The 19,790-nt window shown below is 39.5% G+C and overlaps 1 protein-coding gene across 5 annotated transcripts; it reads left to right on the top strand.

Annotated features, from left to right (window-relative positions):
- The first annotated feature begins 917 nt into the window (after window positions 1-917).
- SNURF (SNRPN upstream open reading frame) lies at window positions 918-19,095 on the top strand. Of its 5 annotated transcripts, none has more exons than XM_082736603.1 (5): window positions 918-1,167; window positions 8,441-8,480; window positions 10,766-10,861; window positions 18,163-18,316; window positions 19,064-19,095. In XM_082736603.1, the coding sequence occupies exons 1-4, from the start codon at window positions 933-935 to the stop codon at window positions 18,266-18,268; spliced, it is 477 nt and encodes a 158-aa protein (XP_082592729.1). In that variant the 5' UTR covers window positions 918-932; the 3' UTR covers window positions 18,269-18,316; window positions 19,064-19,095. The 5 variants fall into 5 exon arrangements, with proteins under 5 accessions (XP_082592729.1, XP_082592728.1, XP_082592727.1 ...); XM_082736602.1 differs by lacking the exon at window positions 8,441-8,480 and adding an exon at window positions 8,110-8,185 and having other exon boundaries at window positions 18,163-18,289; XM_082736601.1 differs by lacking the exon at window positions 8,441-8,480 and adding an exon at window positions 8,110-8,185.
- Window positions 19,096-19,790: the final 695 nt, after the last annotated feature.

Here is a 19,790-nt window from a genome sequence, read left to right as displayed (position 1 = left end):
TAGACAACTTTTCCAACTTAATTACTGATACATTCTGTGTTTGAGAGGTTAATTACATTATGATGGTTTTAGCATAATTTTCAAAATTTGCAAAGAAAAACAAACCAAACCAAAACAAAACCCAAAACTGTAGAAAGCATAAAAAGAGGGAAAGAAATCTAACCAAATTCAAATAATGGAATTTGAATTTTTTTTTAGGATTTTATTTATTTATCTGACAGAGAGAGCATAGCAAGAGAAGTAACACAAGCATGGGGAGTGGGAGAGGGAGAGCCCAATGTGGGGCAGGATCCTAGGACCTTGGGATCATTATCTGAGCCAAATGCAGATGCTTAATGACTGAACCACAAAGGCACTCTAATACAGTATCTTTTAAAAGGGATTTTTCTCCTAGATTGGGTTTCAATGATCTAGCGATACTGCACTGACTGCGGTTTTGCATCAATTTAGCTTTTCCAAATCAACATTTTTTTCTTTTCTTTCTTTCTTTTTTTGAAGATTTTATTTATTTATTTATTTATTTGACAGAGAAACACAGCTAAAGAGGGAACACAGCAGGGGGAGGGGCAGAGGGAGAAGCAGGCCTCCTGTGGAGCAGGAAGCCCCATGCGGGGCTCCATCTCCGACCCTGGGATTGTGACCTGAGCCGGAGGCAGATGCTCAAGGATTGAGCCATTCAGGAGCCCCCCAAATCAGCATTTCTGACATGGTATAGGAAAACACGAAGATGACTGTAAATCAGGATTTTTGGCCCACGGTGCCTGCAAAGATTTGTTGGGGAACCAAGAATTATTTCCTCAAAATTTTAAATATATTTAAGAAAGAGAAACGTTGCCATTGAACCCCAGGGTGGTGGTGCCGTCCTTGGAGTCCCCCTCCTAGGGCGCTAATGCTTTGGGTACTTGGAGTCAAGCAAACATCACGCCCTGGTAATGCCAGTTAGCAGAGGCGCTGGCACGCCTGCACTGCGGCAGGACCTCAGCACTGCGGCAAACTGTTGCGGATGCGCAGCCAAAGACGGAGGGGCGGTTTGCTGCGCATGCGCAGGTGGAACTGGCGTGATTAGTTGGTGTTGCTGCAGTGACTCAAGCGCAGAGTGGAGCGGTCGCCGGAGATGCCTGACGGTCTGTTCTGAGGAGCGGGTAGCAGCGCGATGGAGCGGGCCAGGTTAGCTGTATGGATTTCTTCCCTTAGAGACAGCCTGGGGAACAGTCCTTGTTGTTTGTTCAGTGTTCCAGATTTGCAGAACTTAAAGTATTGTTGTATACAGTGGAAATCCGGGCTCTAAAGTTCTTTGTTCTGGAGAACTGAACGAGATACTTTTGAAGGTTTGGGGATTGGTTGTACCTCCCTGGATGGTGCTCTGACCGTGTCGTGTCATATTGCAGCTGGTTTATGCCACCGTATCGTGTCCTGTCAGATCCTTTCTAAAGCGGCCTTTTGTCCTTGAGATCTGAGGCCATGACTGTGGTTGAGGAAGGTATATTGTGATGACTGTGGTGCGAAAGACAGGGGTGGAATCCCTGGGGAGTCCGCAGTACCAAGGAGGGGTTGACAGGGTAGGGCATCTGGTTTTGGTGACAGTGGTATCTCAGGGGTAGCAGCGTGCTTGCAGTGGTGATAAGGAAGGATCATTAGGGTGAGATATTCACTATGTGTGATAGTGGTGTAGCAATGGTGGCCACCATGGTGGTCGTCACGGTGGTGGTGGGAGGGAGTAGAGGATAGGCTGTTCTTGGTGATGGTAGTGAGGGGGAGATACGGTGGTTGTGCTGGTGGTTTGGGGGGTCAGTGAGGTGGACACAGCAGCAGTGATACAGAGATGGCGGGGTGACTAGCAGGGTGATCATGGTTGCCACGGAGGGGGCAGTGAAGTGACCGTCATGGTGGTGGTAGGGAGGGGCGGAGTTGGTAAGCTGGGGTGGCTGTCATGGCGGTGTTTGGGAGGTGGTGGCAGGGAGGCCACTGTGAGGGTGCTACAAAGTGGGCGGCCCTGTGAAAGGGGTGATCCACCTTGGATATGCTATGTGTGGGGGTGGCGAGGCAGCCATGATGGTGGTGACGGGAGGGGCGATAGGGTAGCGGTGGGTACCTTGACAGAGTGGCCGCCATGGCAGTGGTTGAATGAGCGCGTTAAGAGGGGCGGGAGCAGTGGACCACGAATCTGGTGGTGGGCTGATGGAAGAGGCGAGGGGTCCACACCTTTAGTTTGAGGAAAAGGGGAGAACGTTCAGTTGTTCTCTGCAGTCTTAAGAGTCTGCATCAGGGCGAACCTACTCTCCATTGCTCACCTAAAGGAATAGCTGCAGAAAAGTTTGTCTTCAGATATTTAGCCCCTGTATAATTCCTTGCTTTTGAGGTTTTGGTATAAGATTAGGGGTATGGTGTGCAGAGCTTGTCTTATGAACTTGTGAGAGTTGTGCCAGGTTCTGGGATGTAACACTGCAGAGGCGTGTCTTGTTTGTATGGATCTTTCCTTGCCTTCGGAGTGAGGTTTACAGGGGTCCGCTGCCGCGTCACTACCATTGTGAGCCTCGCCAAGATGGCTGCCGTTGCAGATGTGCCGATCTGCGCAGGCGTGAAGGGTGGGGGGCAGCCTACCCCTCGCCCGTGCCGCAGTGGGGGAAGGGTAATGCAGGAGGTTTCTTCCCAGGCAGCAATTTCCGCGGCACCTTCAAACCGCAGCGCTGAGGGGAGGAGTTTGGCAAAGTGGGCAGCTGCCCCCTCCCCAAAGTGCCGCAGTGGGGAAGGGTGCGGGATTTTGGGTGCGCAGGCGCAACTGGGAAGACAGCGTCTCCGCCCCGCAGTGGGGCGGGCACTAGAGGAGGGGGTTTGCGCAGTGTCCACTTGGTGGGGCTGGTAGCTACCCCCTTCACCTGTATGCTGTAATGACTGCTCCTTTCCTCTTGACTGCCATGGGTAGGCAGAAGGAAGACATGGATTTGTTGAGCTGGTACCTTGGGCCGCCCCTTACCCATAAAGCCACACTGGAGTGGAGATGGCAACGGGGCAATGGATTTGTACATTCTAGGCCTGCGTAGACTGGCAGCCATGCTGTGCCCCTGCATTTCTGTTGCACCATAGAGGAGAGAAATGGGGGCCTGCAGGCAGGGAAGGAAAGGCGAAGTCACCCATGATCTGCAGTGCTACTACTTGAGGCCACCTTTATCAGTGGTACTGATTTTAAATGTTTTCTCACTTAAAGAGAGCCCCACCTTTTCACTTTTGTATTTTATTTGTATTTATTTGTATTGTATTATGACCAGTCTAATTATTTTTAATATTCAAATGGGATTCGTGACCCTTTAGAAAATCCCTTACTACATTTGATTTCCCCTTTACAGATTTGATAATTGTATGACTGCATCACCTTTAAGAGTCTCATATTTCTTAATCTGTGGATGTTCGTTTTGTGACGCAGCCTTTATATACAGTTTCATTAAATTGGGGGTCAGGGCTCCTCCAGGGTTCTTAGGAGCTGAGACCTGTAAGTATTGTTTGCTGAAGAGGAACAGAGCAGAGAATCAGAAAAGTAGAATGCTACACGGCTGTAAGTACAGGTTGGATAAGGGAATTCTTGCCCCAGTTCGGTTTTTAAAGTGATGCTTTTGATCCATCATTTTTGGAATGGCAGCTACTGTGAAAATTTGGTGAGAATATATAATTAACAAAGTAACTATTCTGTATTCCACCTTTGGAGGGGAGCATTTTAAAGGACTTCATTTTTTGCAGAATGCTGGTGGGCAGGCTTTTCTCTTTCCCCGCCCAACATCACAAACAAATATGGTTGTGCTAAGTTGGAATGTAATTAGGGAAAACAAACCCAGAAGTCTTGGAAAACTTTGTTATGGAAATTGTTTCTTTTTGAGTAGTTTTTAAAAATAGCAAGAGTTTGGAATTCTGCCATAAGTACAGTTTGCTCATTTTTTCCTACTCCTATACACTTACTATTTCAAATATACTTTGCTTAACTTCTGATCATTTTGGATATTTAGAAAAGGAGCGTGTATTACCTTGGTCAGCCATTTTGTAGTTTTACAGGCAGGCTCAGGATGTCAATATGGTGGATCTCTTTGGAAAGACCTCTGAAATTTCAAGGTCTCTGCCCTGCCCACTGAATATTTGGCTTAGTATCAGGACTTTTAGAAAATGATGAGGCCTTGTGAACCCTTTCTGTGATTTAGTGAAAGGAAACAGTTCAGGGATGGTTGTATTGCTACTTAAGGCAAGGTAGTGTTTAGTTTGGACTTATTCAGATTATTTTGTATTATCTTCGTTTGCCCAGTGCATCTGTCCCATGTTTCATTGCTGAAATCCTTTCCTCATATGTGGTGATGCAACATCTTTATTCCTGTCCTTTCCTATGAATGTGCTCAGATTTTTTTTTTTTAATTCCACACTTAAGATGTCAAAGTCTCAAAGTTAATCTTTTTTTTTTTTATTGGAGTTTAGTTGATACACAGTGCTTCATTAGTTTCAAGTGTACAATGTAGTGATTCAGCGACTCTGTTCTGAAGTGTTCATAAGTGTAGTTACGTCTGTCATCATTCAGTGCTGTTAAAATACATATCATTGACTATATATTCCCTATTGCATCCCCAGCCTGTACCTCCCACTTCCCTTCACCATTTTGTCCATCTCCACCTTCTCTTTGCTGGTAAAAACCACTTTCATCTCTACTTTTGGGTGCCTGTTTCTGTTTTTTTTTTTGTTTTGTTTTTGTTTTTGTTCTTTTTTTATTCCCCATGTAAGTGAAATAGTAAGGTATTTGAATTTCTCTTACTTATTTCACTTAACATAGTACTCTCTTGGTCCATCCATCTTGTAAAAACTGGCAAAATTTTCTTTATAGCTGATTAATATTTATTTATATACTGCATCTTTATCCATTTATCTATTGACAGACACTTGGATGGTTGCTTTAATACCTTGGCTATTATACATAATTCTACAGTCAAACCCAGGAGTGCATGTATGTTTTTGAATCAGTGCTTTTGTTCTTTGTGTAAATACTCAGAAGTAGAATTACTGGATCATGTGCTATTTCTATTTTTAATTTTTTGAGGAACATATATACTGTTTTTCACAGTGATTGAAAAAGTTTACATTCCTACCAAGAGTGTGTGAGTTTCTTTTTTCCACATCCTTACCAAGACTTATTTCTTGTATTTTTTAAAGGTTTTATTTATTTGAGACACACAGAGAGAGAAGGAACACAAGCAGGGGGGAGTGGGAGGAAGAGAAGCAGTCTTCCTGTCACCAGGGAACTGAATGTGGGCCGTAGTCCCAGGACCCTGGGATCATGACCTGATCCGAAGGCAGATGCCTAACGACTGAGCCACCCAAGGTGCCCAGTTGTCTTTTTTATACTAGGCATTCTGACTGGTTTGAGGTGATGTCTCGGCACGTTAATGATTTGCATTTTCCTGATGATGAGTGATGTTGAGCATCTTCTGAGTATGTTGGCTCTCTCTATATCTTTGGAATAAAAAAAAAAATGTCCGCTAAGTTACTCTGCCCATTTTTAATGGGATTTGTTGATTTGTGTGTTTTTGTACATGCATGCGTTGGGTTTTATGTTATTTATATATTAACCCCTTATAAGATACACTATATTACATAAACACCTTATCAAATATATCATTGGCAAATAAATACCTTTTCCTGTTCAGTAGGTTGCCTGTTTGTTTTGTTGATGTTATCCATTGCTTGCAAAAGCTTTTTTTTTTTAATGATTTTTATTTATTTGACTGAGAGAAAGATCACAAGTAGGCAGAGAGGCAGGCAGAGAAAGAGGGGGAAGCAGCCTCCTTGCTGAGCAGAGAGACCGATGCGAGGCTCGATCCCAGGACCCTGAGATCATGACCTCAGCCAAAGGCAGCGGCTTAACCCACTGAGCCACCCAGGCACCCCACAAAAGCTTTTTATTTTCATGTAGACCCTATAGTTTAGTTTTGTTTTTGTTTCTCTTGCTAGAGGAGACATATATATATATATATATATGAAAATGTTGCTAAGGCCAATGTCCCAAGAAATTACTTTTTATATCTTCTTTAAGGAGTTTTATGGTTTCAGGTCTCACATTTAGGTCTTTGCATTTTGAGTTTAATCTCTTACTTTGACACTGCACTATACTACTTAGCTATGTATAGAAAGAATCCTTTAATTAATAAGTAGGGTATGGATATTTTCTCAATATGACAGGGATAATGAGACTTGTTTCTTTCTTCACTATACATTAGGATTTTATTGCTTGTATCCTTTTCCTCTTCCACTTTTGTGGCCCAGAGCTGTAAAGCTTAAGAGTTGTTGATGGTTAAGGTTGCCTCTCTCTCTAGCAATGGTTTTGTAAGGGAGTCCATTATTTTGTCTTCTAGTTCCTGAATGCTGGCTGGCTTAGGATTTTCTTTTTGATGGTTCAGAGGTTTTGGCTTAGAGACACTGATTTTCTCATGATTATGGGAAGATCTGTAGACTAAGATTACCTCACATTTTCTTTTTTAAATTTTTTGTTCTTGAGTTCTTAGTAATTGAATTTTTATTAGTTTATTTGGGCAGAACGTAAGGCATATTATATATTTGAAAGAATGTTAGGTTATTTGGCAAAACATTGTGTTGATCTCATCACTTGTTTCTCAGTGTATTTCCAAATTAGTATTTTTTTTAATGGAAAGCAATTTTGGAGCAAAAAAATTAACATTGTGCCCATAGAATTTTTTCCGTTTTTTCATTAACTTTTTTTTTAAGTTTTATTTATTTATTTATCTATCTATCTATCTATTTATTTATTTATTTGACAGACAGAGATCACAAGTAGGCAGAGAGGCAGGCAGAGAGAGAGGAAAGCAGGTTCCCTGCCGAGCAGAGAGCCCGATATGGGGCTCAATCCCAGGACCCTGGGATCATGACCCGAGCCGAAGGCAGAGGCTTTAACCCACTGAGCCATCCAGGCGCCCCTTCATTAACGTTTAAAAGTGTATTCTCTGTCACATGTGGGGCTTGAACTCACAACCCTGAAACTGAGTCACATGCTCTACCAACTGAGCCAACAAACACATCACTTTTTCCTTTATTGTTTACTTATTTATTTAAGATTTCATTATTAAGTAAGTTCTTCACCCAGTGTGGGTCTTGAACCCAAGAGTTGCATGTTTCACTGACTGAGTCAGCCAGGCACCTCTCTGTTTTTCCTTTAAATGCTTATTTTCCCTTTAAATGCTTATTTTCTGAAAGCTGGTTACTAGATTAGGAATGCAGTAGAAGATTGTAAATGCATTCATATGTGTGTATATTTAGAACACACTTTCTATATTGTGAAAACGATGCTGCTCTTTGATTATTTTACATGTAGCTTTAAAAATGGATTTAGGGGTGCCTAGGTGGCTCCGTCAGTTGAGCGTCTGCCTTCGGCTCTGGTCATGATCTCAGGGTCCTGGGATAGAGTCCCGCATTGGGCTCCCTGCTCAGTGGGGAGCCTGCTTCCTCCTCTCCCTCTGCCTGCCTCTCTGCCTACTTGTGATCTCTGTTAAATGAATAAATAAAATCTTCAAAAAAATAAAAATAAAAATGGATTTAGAAAATTGAATAATTCCATGTGCTGTTTCATTTATCCCATGAACTCAGACCTTTTCATACTGAGCAACTGCTATGAAGGAATAAAAGAACTGAAGATTTTTATTTAATTTTTTTGTAATGTAATATTTTCAATTATACGATTTGATCAATCATAATTGATGGCCTGTGAGCCATAAAGGTTTATGATGGTTCTTTTTATTACATAATTTTATTATATTAACACATACATTTGTGAAGTTATGTTTAATCAATAAATACTTCATTCCTTTTTGGCACTGAATGACGTTTCCATTGTATTGACTTTACCATACCACACCATATTTGGTTTATCCATTTTTTTAGTGGTTATACTTTGGGTGGTTTACACTTCTTGGCTTTTATTATAAATGTTGCTAGGAACATTCACACTCAAGCATATATATATATATATATATATATTTACTCCCTCTTATGTTCATTTTGGCAGTACATAATTTTACTCCCTCTAGGAGTGGGATTAGTGTCATATGCTAACTCCATGGTACACATTTTTAGGAAGTGCCAGAAGCTCCACCATTTCACATTCCCACTACCTGTTTCTCCACCTCCTCCACTCTGGAGATATGAAATGGTATGTTTGTAGTGTTTATTTGCATTTCCCTAATAACTGTAGTGATGTAAAGTATTTTTTTAGTGCTCATATAAATGTCTGTTCCAATCTTTTCATCCATTTTTAAGTGGAGTTTTTTTTTTTTTTCATTTTATTGAGTTGTAAGAGTCCTCAAGCTGTGTGAATTACAAATATTTTCTTCCATTTGGCTGGCCAGCTGTACATAAAGTGTCCTTGAAGCAAATACATTTTTTACTTTATAGATTCCTTTCTCAGGTACTTCAGGTATCTTAAGAAAACCATTGCCTAATCAAAGGTAAGGAGAATAGTAAATTATATACTTTTATCATTTAAAAAATCTGATATGTACATATATGTTTTTTAAATGATTTCTATTGCTTGATTGAAACAGTAAAGCTTTTTTTTTTTTTTTAAGATTTTATTTATTTATTTGACAGACAGAGATCACAAGTAGGCAGAGAGGCAGGCAGAGAGAGAGAGAGAGAGGGAAGCAGGCTTCCTGCGGAGCAGAGAGCCCGATGCGGGGCTCGATCCCAGGACCCTGAGATCATGACCCGAGCTGAAGGCAGCAGCCCAAACTACTGAGCCACCCAGGCGCCCCAAAATAGTAAAGCTTTTTTAAGCAGTAAAACAACTTGGGCTTATTGGAAAGCTGTTTGATTGGGTTACTTTGCATAATCTAATATGAATTTGAAAATAACAAGGGTTCAAAGAATTAGTTTGTGAGATGCTTCTTTTGAATTCTGCCATGGAAATATTACATTGCACGACTTTTGTAAAATCTTGTTTCTGCTATCCTCTCTGATTAGCATTGTTAAATTGCAGTTTTAAGAGTGGTTCCTGTAGTTTCTAACATGGATGGATAACCCGAGTGGGAAATTTACAGGCTCACTTCCTTTGAGCAGCCATTTTGTGAGCTGTTCTGTCGATCATCAGACATTGGTAGATATGTTGGTTTTATGTATTTATTTTTTACTTAAGCATCCTTTTTATTTCTTGTTTTATAAATCCTAGGAAAACAGCATTTACACAGGGGGTTGCTTAAGTAGAAATTTTATAATTTAAATGTGACGCTTTTTCCGTTTTACTAAAAGATCTGTCCCAATTAAATATTTTCAGACCAGGGGCACCTGGGTGGCTTGTCAAAGTGTCTGCCTTTAGCTCAGATCATGACCTCAGGGTCCTGGGATCAAGTCCTTCTTCTGACTCCCTACTCAGGGAATATGCTTCTTCCTTTTTGTCCCCCTTTTCCTACTTCTCTCTCTCTCTCTAAAATAAATAAATTCAAAGTATCTTTAAAATATTTTCAATCCAGTTTTGGAATCAACATTGCTGTTTTTTTTTTTTTTTCAGGTGATGTAGGTATGGGTAGGAGGTTAGTGCATATCTCTGTAAATGTATAGCTTTATATCTGCATATATAAAAATACGTGAAAATAAATATTTTCTTTTTGCTTATTTTTCTGATATATCCAAGCCCCCAGTTTTCTGATATCTCATGCTGTCAGGGTTGTTTTTTTTTTTTTAAGATTTTGTTTATTTATTTGACACAGAGAGAGAGAGAGAGAGAGAGACAACAGAAGCAGCAGCAGAGGGAGAAGCAGGCTCCCCACAGAGCCAGATAATGGGTGGGACCTGATCCCAGGACCTGAGATCTTACCTGAGCCAAAGGCAGATGCTTAACTGACTAAGCCGTCCAGCCTCTTGCACCTCGGAGGGCTTTTTTTTTTTTTTAAACACAGATTTATTTATTTGAGAGAGTGTGAAGGGGAAAGAGAGAGACAGGGTGCTTGGGAGTGAGGGTAGGGACGGAGGGAGAGAAACCAAGCTGACAGCCTGCTGAGCACAGAGCCTGACAAGAGGTTCCGCTCCATCTACCCACCTGAGATCATGACCTGAGCTGAAATCAAGAGTCAGATGCTCAACTAAGATACTCAGGCATCTAGGACGTTAAGGGGCTTCTAAAGGAGGGAGAAAGTGACTTTAGGGTAGATCCTGACTACTGGAGGATATAGTCATTAAATTTTGCCTCCTTTCTTTTCCACCATTTTTATTGAGATATAGTTGGCATACATTATTACTGTACCTTGTTTTAATGGATTATAAGCACTTTTTTTTCTTTTTAAGATTTTATTTGTTTATTTGACAGACAGAGACCACAAGTAGGCAGAGAGGCAGGCAGAGAGGAAGAATCAGGCTCCCTCCGGAGCAGGAACCCAGGACCCTGGGATTATGACTTGAGCCGAAGGCAGAGGCTTTAACCCACTGAGCCACCCAGGTGCCCCAATTATAAGCACTTTAAAAACTCTGTCCTATTAAATAGAGTTTTTAAATACAGCCTTTAGAGGCTCAGTCGGTGCTCTGGTCTTCAGCTAGGTCATGGTCCTGGAGATCTGGGATCAAGTCCCACATTGGGGTCCCTGCCAAGTGGGGAGTCTGCATCTTCCTCTGCCCTTGCTTGTGCTCTCTCTCACTTGCTCTCTCAAATAAAACACTTTAAAAATAAATATAGCCTTTAAGTAAGTGTGGTTATTTTAAAATTGATGAAGTCTTATCAAATAAATTCTTCTTTCTGCTTCAGGGACCGCTTACACCTGAGACGGACTACAGAACAGCACGTGCCAGAGGTGGAAGTCCAAGTCAAACGTAGGAGGACAGCCTCACTGAGCAACCAAGAGTGAGTAGTCTCGTTTGAGAACCAATTTATAGAAGATACAGCAAAGCAGTCGAATCAATCTTAACCAGGTAGTACTAACTTATGTTAATAATTTCAATAAAAATGCATTTTTCCCTAAATGTGTAGGTGGTTTTATCAATAAAATTCTAAATCCTTCAACTTTGAAATTAAAATTATTTAATTTATGTTGTTACTAAATTCACTTCTATGTTTGCAATTTTTTTTATTCATTGGCCAAATGTTAATTTATGTATTCATGCATGTGCTGCATTATTCAGATTTTTATTTTTCATTAGTACATTTATCCAATTAAAAACTTGAAATGTGGGGTGCCTGGGTGGCTCAGTGGGTTAAGCCTCTGCCTTCCGCTCAGGTCATGATCTCAGGGTCCTGGGATCGAGCCCCGCATCAGGCTATCTGCTCAGCAGGGAGCCTGCTTCCCCCTCTCTCTTTGCCTGCCTCTCTGCCTACCTGTGATCTTTCTCTCTGTTAAATAAATAAAATATTAAAAAAAAAAACTTGAAATGTAAGGAACCTGGGTGGCTCAGTCAGTTAAGCAACTGCCTTGGGCTCAGGTCATGTCCTGAGATCTAACCCTGCATTGGGCTCCCTGCTCAGCAGGGAACTTGCTTCTCTCTCTCCCTCTGTTTCTCCTGCTTCTGCTCTCTCAGTCGTGCTCTCTCTCTCAAATAAAATTTTTTTTTTAAAGATTTATTTACTTTTTTATTTGACAGAGAGAGAGAGAGCACAAGCAGGCAGAGGGAGAGAGGAGAAGGAGGCTCTCCATTGAGCAGGGAGCCTGATGCAAGGCTCGATCCCTGGACCTTGGAATCATGACCTGAGCTGAAGGCAGCTGCTTAACAGACTGAGCTACCCAGGCACCTTTCAAATAAATAAAAGCTTAAAAAAAGATTGAAGTGTATACATCTGTTCCTCTTTTTTTTTATTTAAAGATTTTATTTATTTGACAGAGAGAGATCACAAGTTGGAAGAGAGGCAGATAGAGAAAGAGGGGGAAGCAGGCTCCTTGCTGAGCAGAGAGCCCAACATTGGGTTCAATCCCAGGACCCTGAGATCATGACCTCAGCCAAAGGCAGAGGCTTAACCCACTGAGCCACCCAGGCAGCCCCATTTATTCCTCTTCTTACATAGGAAATCTACATAGGATATACACACTTTTATTTTTTAATTTTTTGAAAAGATTTAATTATTCATTTTAGGAAGAAAAAGTGTGAGACGGAGCTGGGGGAGGATCAGAGAGAGAGAGAGAAAATCCAGGACCCCAGATCATGACCCAAGCCAAAATCAAGAGTTAGACACCTGACCAACTGAACCACCCTGATACCCTTCGACACTTCTAAATTTAGTTTCCAAAAGGGGGATTTTAACAAAATATACCAACATTTTGAATCACCTGATACAACTTATTGGATCTTCCATTTTGTTATCACAAATCTTGACAGAATCAGTGTGTAGCATTCTTTATTTTCCTAAAGCTATTTTAGTTATTATCCAAAATTACACATATTAAAAGTAAAAGAATATTGTCTCTTTATAAAACAGGTAACTTTGAGATAGAAAGTATCTACTTCAACTTGCCATCTGTCCTTTCCCCTTCCCTCCCTAGAGAGTATCCATAGATATGTAGATGTCTATACTTTCATACCTTTTCCTGTTTGTTCATGTGTATGCACACATGGAAGGAGGGAGAAGAATGCTGGCATACTTGTGATCTCTTTACATATGCAATATTTATTGTTCTGCAACAATAGGTCTTGGGGATCTTGCTTGTCAGTACATATAAATATTTTAGAAATTGTAGAATATGGGTGGTTTAATAATTTCATTTATCATTAGCTTACTGATAGGTTTGCATTTCTTAGCTATTATCAACAAAGATAAGGGCAGTCACTTTGAAAGTTAATATTCTTTAATATTATTTACATTTTATTTCAGTTCCTCAAATACAAAGCTTTTTTTAAAAAAAAAAAGGGCTCTTATAAAATGGAGGTAAGGGCGCCTGGGTGGCTCAGTGGGCTGAGCCACTGCCTTCGGCTCGGGTTGTGATCTCAGGGTCCTGGGATCGAGTCCCACATCAGGCTCTCTGCTCAGCAGGGAGCCTGCTTCCTCCTCTCTCTCTCTCTCTGCCTGCCTCTCTGCCTACTTGTGATCTCTCTCTGTCAAATAAATAAATAAATAACATCTTTAAAAATAAATAAATAAATGGAGGTAAAATTTTGTCTTCTATTTCTGTTTTTTTCTTATTTTATATGGGAAAATTGCAATATATTCACTTGCACATTTTGAATTACTGGTGAGGCTATTCTTCTGAGCTCATTATTCTTTTATTACATTTTTAGTTTGGGAACTTCTTTAAAAGAAGTATCTTCTGAATGGATATTCTATATAATTTGTTCTATTTTTTAAAAGATGTATTGGTGATGGATATTAAGGAAGGCAGAGATTGCATGGAGCAGTGGGTGTTATACACAAACAATGAATCATGGAACACTACATCAAAAATCAATGATGTACTGTATGGTGATTAACATAACATAATAAAAGTAAAGTAAAATAAAATAGGTTCTAACCAACAACAAAAAAATAAATTAAAAGATTTATTGAACAAGGGAGAGATCATGAGCCATGCGCAAGTGAGAGGGGATGGGACAAAGGGAGAAAGAATTCTCAGGGAGGTTCCCTGCTGAGCGTCGTGGAACAGAGCTCAACCCCACAACCCTGAGATCCTCACCTGAGCCAAAATCAGAGTTTGGCCACTTAACCAACTGAGCCATCCAGTTGCCCCTATAATTTGCCCTTTATAATAGCCTTTTGCCATATTAATTTTCTCTTGTATGGTAATATCTTTTGTAACTTAAAAGCCTTTTTAAAAAATATTTTATTTATTTATTTGACAGAGAGAGGCACAGTGAGAGAGGGAACACAAGCAGGGTGAGTGGGAGAGGGAGAAGCAGGCTTCCCACTGAGCTGAGAGCTCAATGCGGGACTCAGTCCCAGGACTCTGGGGTCATGACCTGAGCCAAAAGCAGATGCTTAATGACCGAGCAGGCCAAGCATCCCATAGAACTTCAGAGCTTTAAAAAGTGCCATTTTTGGGGCACCTGGAAGGCTCAGTGGGTTAAAGCCTCTGCCTTCGGCTCAGGTCATGATCCGAAGATCCTGGGATGGAGACCCACATCTGGCTCTGCTCAGCAGGAAACCTGCTTCCCCTGCCCCCTCTCTTTCTCTCTGCTTGCCTCTCTGCCTACTTGTGATCTGTCTGTTAAATAAGTAAATAAAATCTTTTTTTTTTTTTAAAGTGCTACTTTTACCCAGATCCTTTGGAATTATCTTAAGGTTGTTTAGAGATTGCAGTTGAGGGGTGCCTGGGTGGCTCATATGGTTAAGTCATGATGTCCAGGTCCTGGGATGGAGGCCTGAGCTCTGCATCAGGCTCAAGCTCAGTGGAAAGACTGCTGCTCTCTCTCCTGCCTCTCTCCCTCTTTGTGCTCTCTCTCTCTCTTAAATGACTAAATATAATCTTTAAAAAAAAAAAAAGATTGTAGTCGAGGTATGGGGGATTCTTTTGAAGGGAGACTCTTTTGTTAGTGGATAATGGTTTTATCATAGTTAAATTTTGTTAGAGCCTTTATCTTGCGCAGGACTAGTGTGAACCAGCATAACAAAATCTCATAACTATCTCTAAGCCCTCTTGTGTCATTTTCTTTTCCAAATCTATGGAAACATTTTATTGCTTTCAAAGAAGAAAAAAGTTCATTTCCAAACCTCTGCTGTTTATATCATGTATAAGTACTCTAGGGTGCTAAATGGGGGAGGGGAGTTTCAAATTAGGAAAATAATGTAATTTCCCCAGTCATTTCTTTCATTTTGAGAGTAAGTGTATTATAAAATGGGGAAGCAGTATTGTTACTTGCTAAGCTTTGCGTACTGATACGTATGCTCAGAATTCTCTCAGTATTTTGGATAGTTAATAGCTGTAGTCTGTTTATTTTAATGATAACTCATCAATATCCCACATTTTACCAGACCATAGTGCTAAAAGTCAGTATTCCAGAGAAATTGTGTGGTACTAATGCTAGTACCATAATGCTAATGTGGTTCTAATGCTAGTAAAGATTTGCTATTCATGTTCCATCTAAGATACAAAGCAAAATGAATAAAAGCCAAAACGAGGCAGACAAAACCTCTCGTAGACCAACAGTTATTATTAATAGAAGCTTATTGGTTTTTATTCTTGGAATTTATGGTTATACCATCTTCCAATAAATCTGTCAAGTAAATCAGTTTTTGATCTTTGGGGCTGGTGAATGTCTTAACCATTTCTTGATGTATTATAAATTTGAGAGAATTTGGAGATGGGGGCTGGAGAGTCTCCTGGAGAGTATATTTTATGCATCCTTTTCAGTGTCTTTCTAAATTATATTTGAATTTTATGAAATGAAATCTGTATTGCATTTTATTTTCTCAATTCTAATTACAGCTGGGTTTCAGGTTAACCAAGAGGAACACTCTAACAGGAGTTTTAAAATTCCAAAGAATATATTTTTTTTCTCTGAAACACTTTTAGAATCATATTAGGTGAGACTCTTAGTTGCCTTTTGGAAATAAATAAGTAAATAAGTAAGTAAATTAGGTGAGACTCTTAGTTGCCTTGTGGAAATAAATAAGTAAATGGGACAATAAAAATGGGACAGTTTAAAAGCATGAGCAGTGGAATTCCGATTCTTAATGGAGCTAGTGCAGATCTGACATGTTAAGGGTACAGTTCCCTCCCTAAGATTACCTTCGGTGCAGTTACCAATTGCAAATCCTCGAGTTTCCAGGCCGTTTGCACTTCTGAATGTCCAGATAGAGATTCAGGGTTTCCATTGTTTCTTCAGGTTCCATAGTTCGTTGGATTGATTCACAGCACAAAAGAAAAGCTTACGTTTACTATTAAGATTCCTATAGAAGATAAAAATCAGGATAAGCCAAACGTAGAGACTCCTAGGACACGATCCATAACTTCATGACCTTAGGTTGTAATACTCTCAGCTTCATCAGTGTATCTATATCACCAACCAGGAAGTTCACCAGAACTTTGGGTACCTTCTAGAGGCTTTTTTTTTTTAAAGTATTCATCATCACTAGCCATCAGGGAGATTCAAATTAAAACCACATTGAGATACCACCTTTCACCAGTTCGAATGGCCAAAATTAGCAAGACAGTAAACAACCTGTGTTGGAGAGGATATGGAGAAAGGGGAACCCTCTTCCACTGTTGGTGGGAATGCAAGTTGGTGCAGCCACTGTGGAGAACAGTGTGGAAATTCCTCAAGAAATTAAAAATAGAGCTTCCCTATGACCCTGCAATTGCACTACTGGGTATTTACCCCAAAGATACAGATGTAGTGAAAAGAAGGGCTGTCTGTACCCCAATATTTATAGCAGCAATGGCCATAGTCGCCAAACCGTGGAAAGAACCAAGATGCCTTTCATCGGATGAATAGATAAGGAAGATGTGGTCCATATATACTATGGAGTATTATACCTTCATCAGAAAGGATGAATACCCAACTTTTTTTTTTAAAGATTTTATTTATTTGACAGAGAGAGATCACAAGTAGACAGACAGGCAGGCAGAGAGAGGGAGGGAAGCAGGCTCCCTGCTGAGCAGAGAGCCTGATGTGGGACTTGATCCCAGGACCCTGCGATCATGACCTGAGCCGAAGGCAGCAGCTTAACCCACTGAGCCACCCAGGTGCCCTGAATACCCAACTTTTATATCAACATGGACGGGACTGGAAGAGCTTATGCTGAGTGAAATAAGTCAAGCAGAGAGAGTAAATTATCATATCCTTTCACTTATTTGGGGAGCATAAGGAATAACATGGAGGACTTGGGGAGATGGAGAGGAGAAGTGAGTTGGGGAAAATTGGAGGGGGAGATGAACCATGAGAGACTGTGGACTCTGAAAAACAATCTGAAGGTTTTGGAGGGGCAGGAAGTGGGAGGTTGGGTGAGCCTGGTGGTGGGTATTATGGAGGGCATATATTGCATGGAATATTGGGTGTGGTACATAAACAATGAATTCTGGAACACTTAAAAGAAAAAAATAAAAATTGAAAAAGAAAAGAAAATTTCATGTATTTATTTGAGAGAGAGAGACAGCATGGGTTGTGGGTGGAGGGAGTGGCAGAGTGAGATGCAGACTCCCTGCTAAGCAGGGATCCTGACGAGGAGCTTGGGGCTTGATACCAGGACCACCAGGACCCTGGGATCATGACCTTAGTTGAAGGCAGATGCTTAACCAACTGAGCCACCCAGGCACCCTGTCTTCTAGAGTTTTTATTAAAGTTTCATTATTTAAACATGATTGAATCATTCAGCATGGGGTTGAACTCCATCTTCCTTGAAGCCATCCCTTCATCCATGGCCCTACACTCTAATCACATACTTGCTCTTTGTGGCTTGGCCAGTGCCTATCCTGAATCCTCTTGTTAGCATTAGCTCAGGTGTGATCCAAGGGGCCCATCAAGAATAATGAAGATATTTTTATCACTTGGTGAATTTGAGAAATTAAGAGAGCACCTCCCACAAGCCATGGACAAAGTCCAACCTAATTCGTTATTATATAACAGAATGTTTAAAGTGTATTTAAAAACTAAAAAATAGTGGAATACCTTTTATCAGTCCTATTTCCAAATGTGACTACTATTGAGTAGTTTCATAAATAGACACATATATATAATGCACATGTGCGTGATACATACATACACACTTAACAGGAGCAGAATTGCTGGTGATTTATTTTTACGCTTGACTTGTTAGCCAGCAATACTTCTGAATCATTATTCATAGAATCAGATTCACAGCCAAATAACTGATCCATAGAGATATGTTGAGAACTTTTGTCTGGAATTCCCTTCCAACTAACAGGTAGGTAGTTTATATAGTTTGAGAACCTAAAAGATTGGGCTCTGGTATTTCCTTGTTTTAGATGGTTACTCCTTGGAGTATTCAGTATGGCTAACAGCATTAATGTCTTAAAATTTTTTTAAATTTTAAAGTTTCTTTGTATAGTATCCCCAAAGTAGTAAGTGTCCTTCTGTTCCTTGCATGTTCTGTGTACAGAGGCTCCTGTTTCTTCTTATAATATATTTATAAGAGAATGGGAAGCTCTGACCCCAATTGAGGCTCTCCTTAAATGTAAGGATCTACACATTTTCTTTCATATTGTTACCCTTTTAATTTTCTCTTTCCATTTATATTCATTTTAATGTATTGTGCTCTGTTCATAGGTGTCAGCTGTACCCAAGGAGATCTCAGCAGCAGCAAGTACTTGTGGTGGATTTCCAGGCGGAACTGAGACAGGCATTCTTAGCTGAGACACCGAGAGGTGGTTAAAGCAGTTATTGGAACATCCAGGTAGCTGATTTCCAAGTGAAAAACCAGGTTAGAATTAATTGAGTAATGGTTAAAAATAAATAAATAATGTGTTTGGAGGTCACTTAATTATTTGGGATGTGTTGAAATAAGATTTTTTCTTAAAAATTTCCTAATTAAAATTAAATTAAAAAGTTCTTATTGTAGGCACATTGAGGAAAGATCAAAAAAGTAAAATCAAGCACTAGGACCTTGGTCGTCTTAATCCAACCTTAGTTTCCCAGTCATTCTAGTTCATGATTTTTAGGTAGTTTTATTTGTGTCTAATTTCTGTTCATTTTCCAATTAATATTATATAAACATACTGCATTATAAATAGCTGCTGAATGTCCTGCTAGTGAATGCTTTGTAATTATCATTTGTGAAAAACTTAATCTTTTTCCTGGTAGATTAGTAAAAGATTCAGTGAACTGCTGAGCATAACATACTAGGATCATCTCAGATAAGCAGATGTGAAAATAAACTAAATAAGAAATACAAGCTTAGGTACATTTTCTAATTGTATTATGAATTATTAGTCACTGTTACCCTGAAAAAAGGGAATACTAGTTACAATATACTTTTGCCTGCATTGATTATTTTAATTACATTATCAGTTTGCCTGCTGAATTATAAATACATACCACATTCATAATCAAGTAAGTTAAATAACTTCCCATGCATATTTACTAATTATTCCTTTTTTGTTTTGTCTTTTTCACTTTTTTAAACAATGTATTTGAATCAGCTGACAGTGTGTCAATGTATTTGATTCAGCTGACAATGTAATAAAACTGTTATCCATGATATTTTCAATGTGATATAGATTTATTTACAGTCTGTCTTTTTTGTTTTATGTGACCTTTTTTAAATTTTAAAATTGAAATACTATCTTTTCCCTTAAAAGAAAGTTCTCAGGCATCTTTCTTAGAGAATCACATTTAAAGATGAAACACCAAATTGGGACAAGAGGGGATCTAGTGATACTATAGAAGGTGGTGAAGAGAAAGGGTTTATTAGGAAGAAAGGTATATGAAAGTAAACATTAAAGGGTAGGGAACCAGATAAATTTCTAGGATGAGGGTCAAGTCTAAGAATTATGTTAAAGAATTATATCTAAAGAGTAAATGTAGATTGGGTAGTTTTTAAAGATGTTTTGACAATTGTTATGTTTCCTTTTTTACAATATAAATCTAAAGCTTCCAAGTGATAGACAAGAAAAATGGGGAGGTAAACCAAAGATTTTAAAACCCATGTTTAAACCATAGGGTAAGGTTGAATTGAAAAAGAAAAAATTATTGAATTTTCTTTAATTTTGCCCATTTGCTTTTTTTAGTTGGAATCATGCTTTTAAATAAATTTATTTTGTATTTATTTCACTTAAATGTATATCACTAATATTTTTTCATTTTATTATAGTTACATAATTATCATTTGTAATGAATAAATGATAGTTCATTCATGATTTACTTTTCCCTTGTACTTGTTTTTTTTTTCTAGTTTG

Source organism: Mustela nivalis, assembly GCF_964662115.1.
Source record: "Mustela nivalis genome assembly, chromosome: 6".
In the NCBI taxonomy this organism is placed as follows: domain Eukaryota; kingdom Metazoa; phylum Chordata; class Mammalia; order Carnivora; family Mustelidae; genus Mustela; species Mustela nivalis.
The sequence above is the reverse complement of the archived record's forward strand: the minus strand, read 5'-3'. Positions and strand labels throughout refer to the sequence as shown.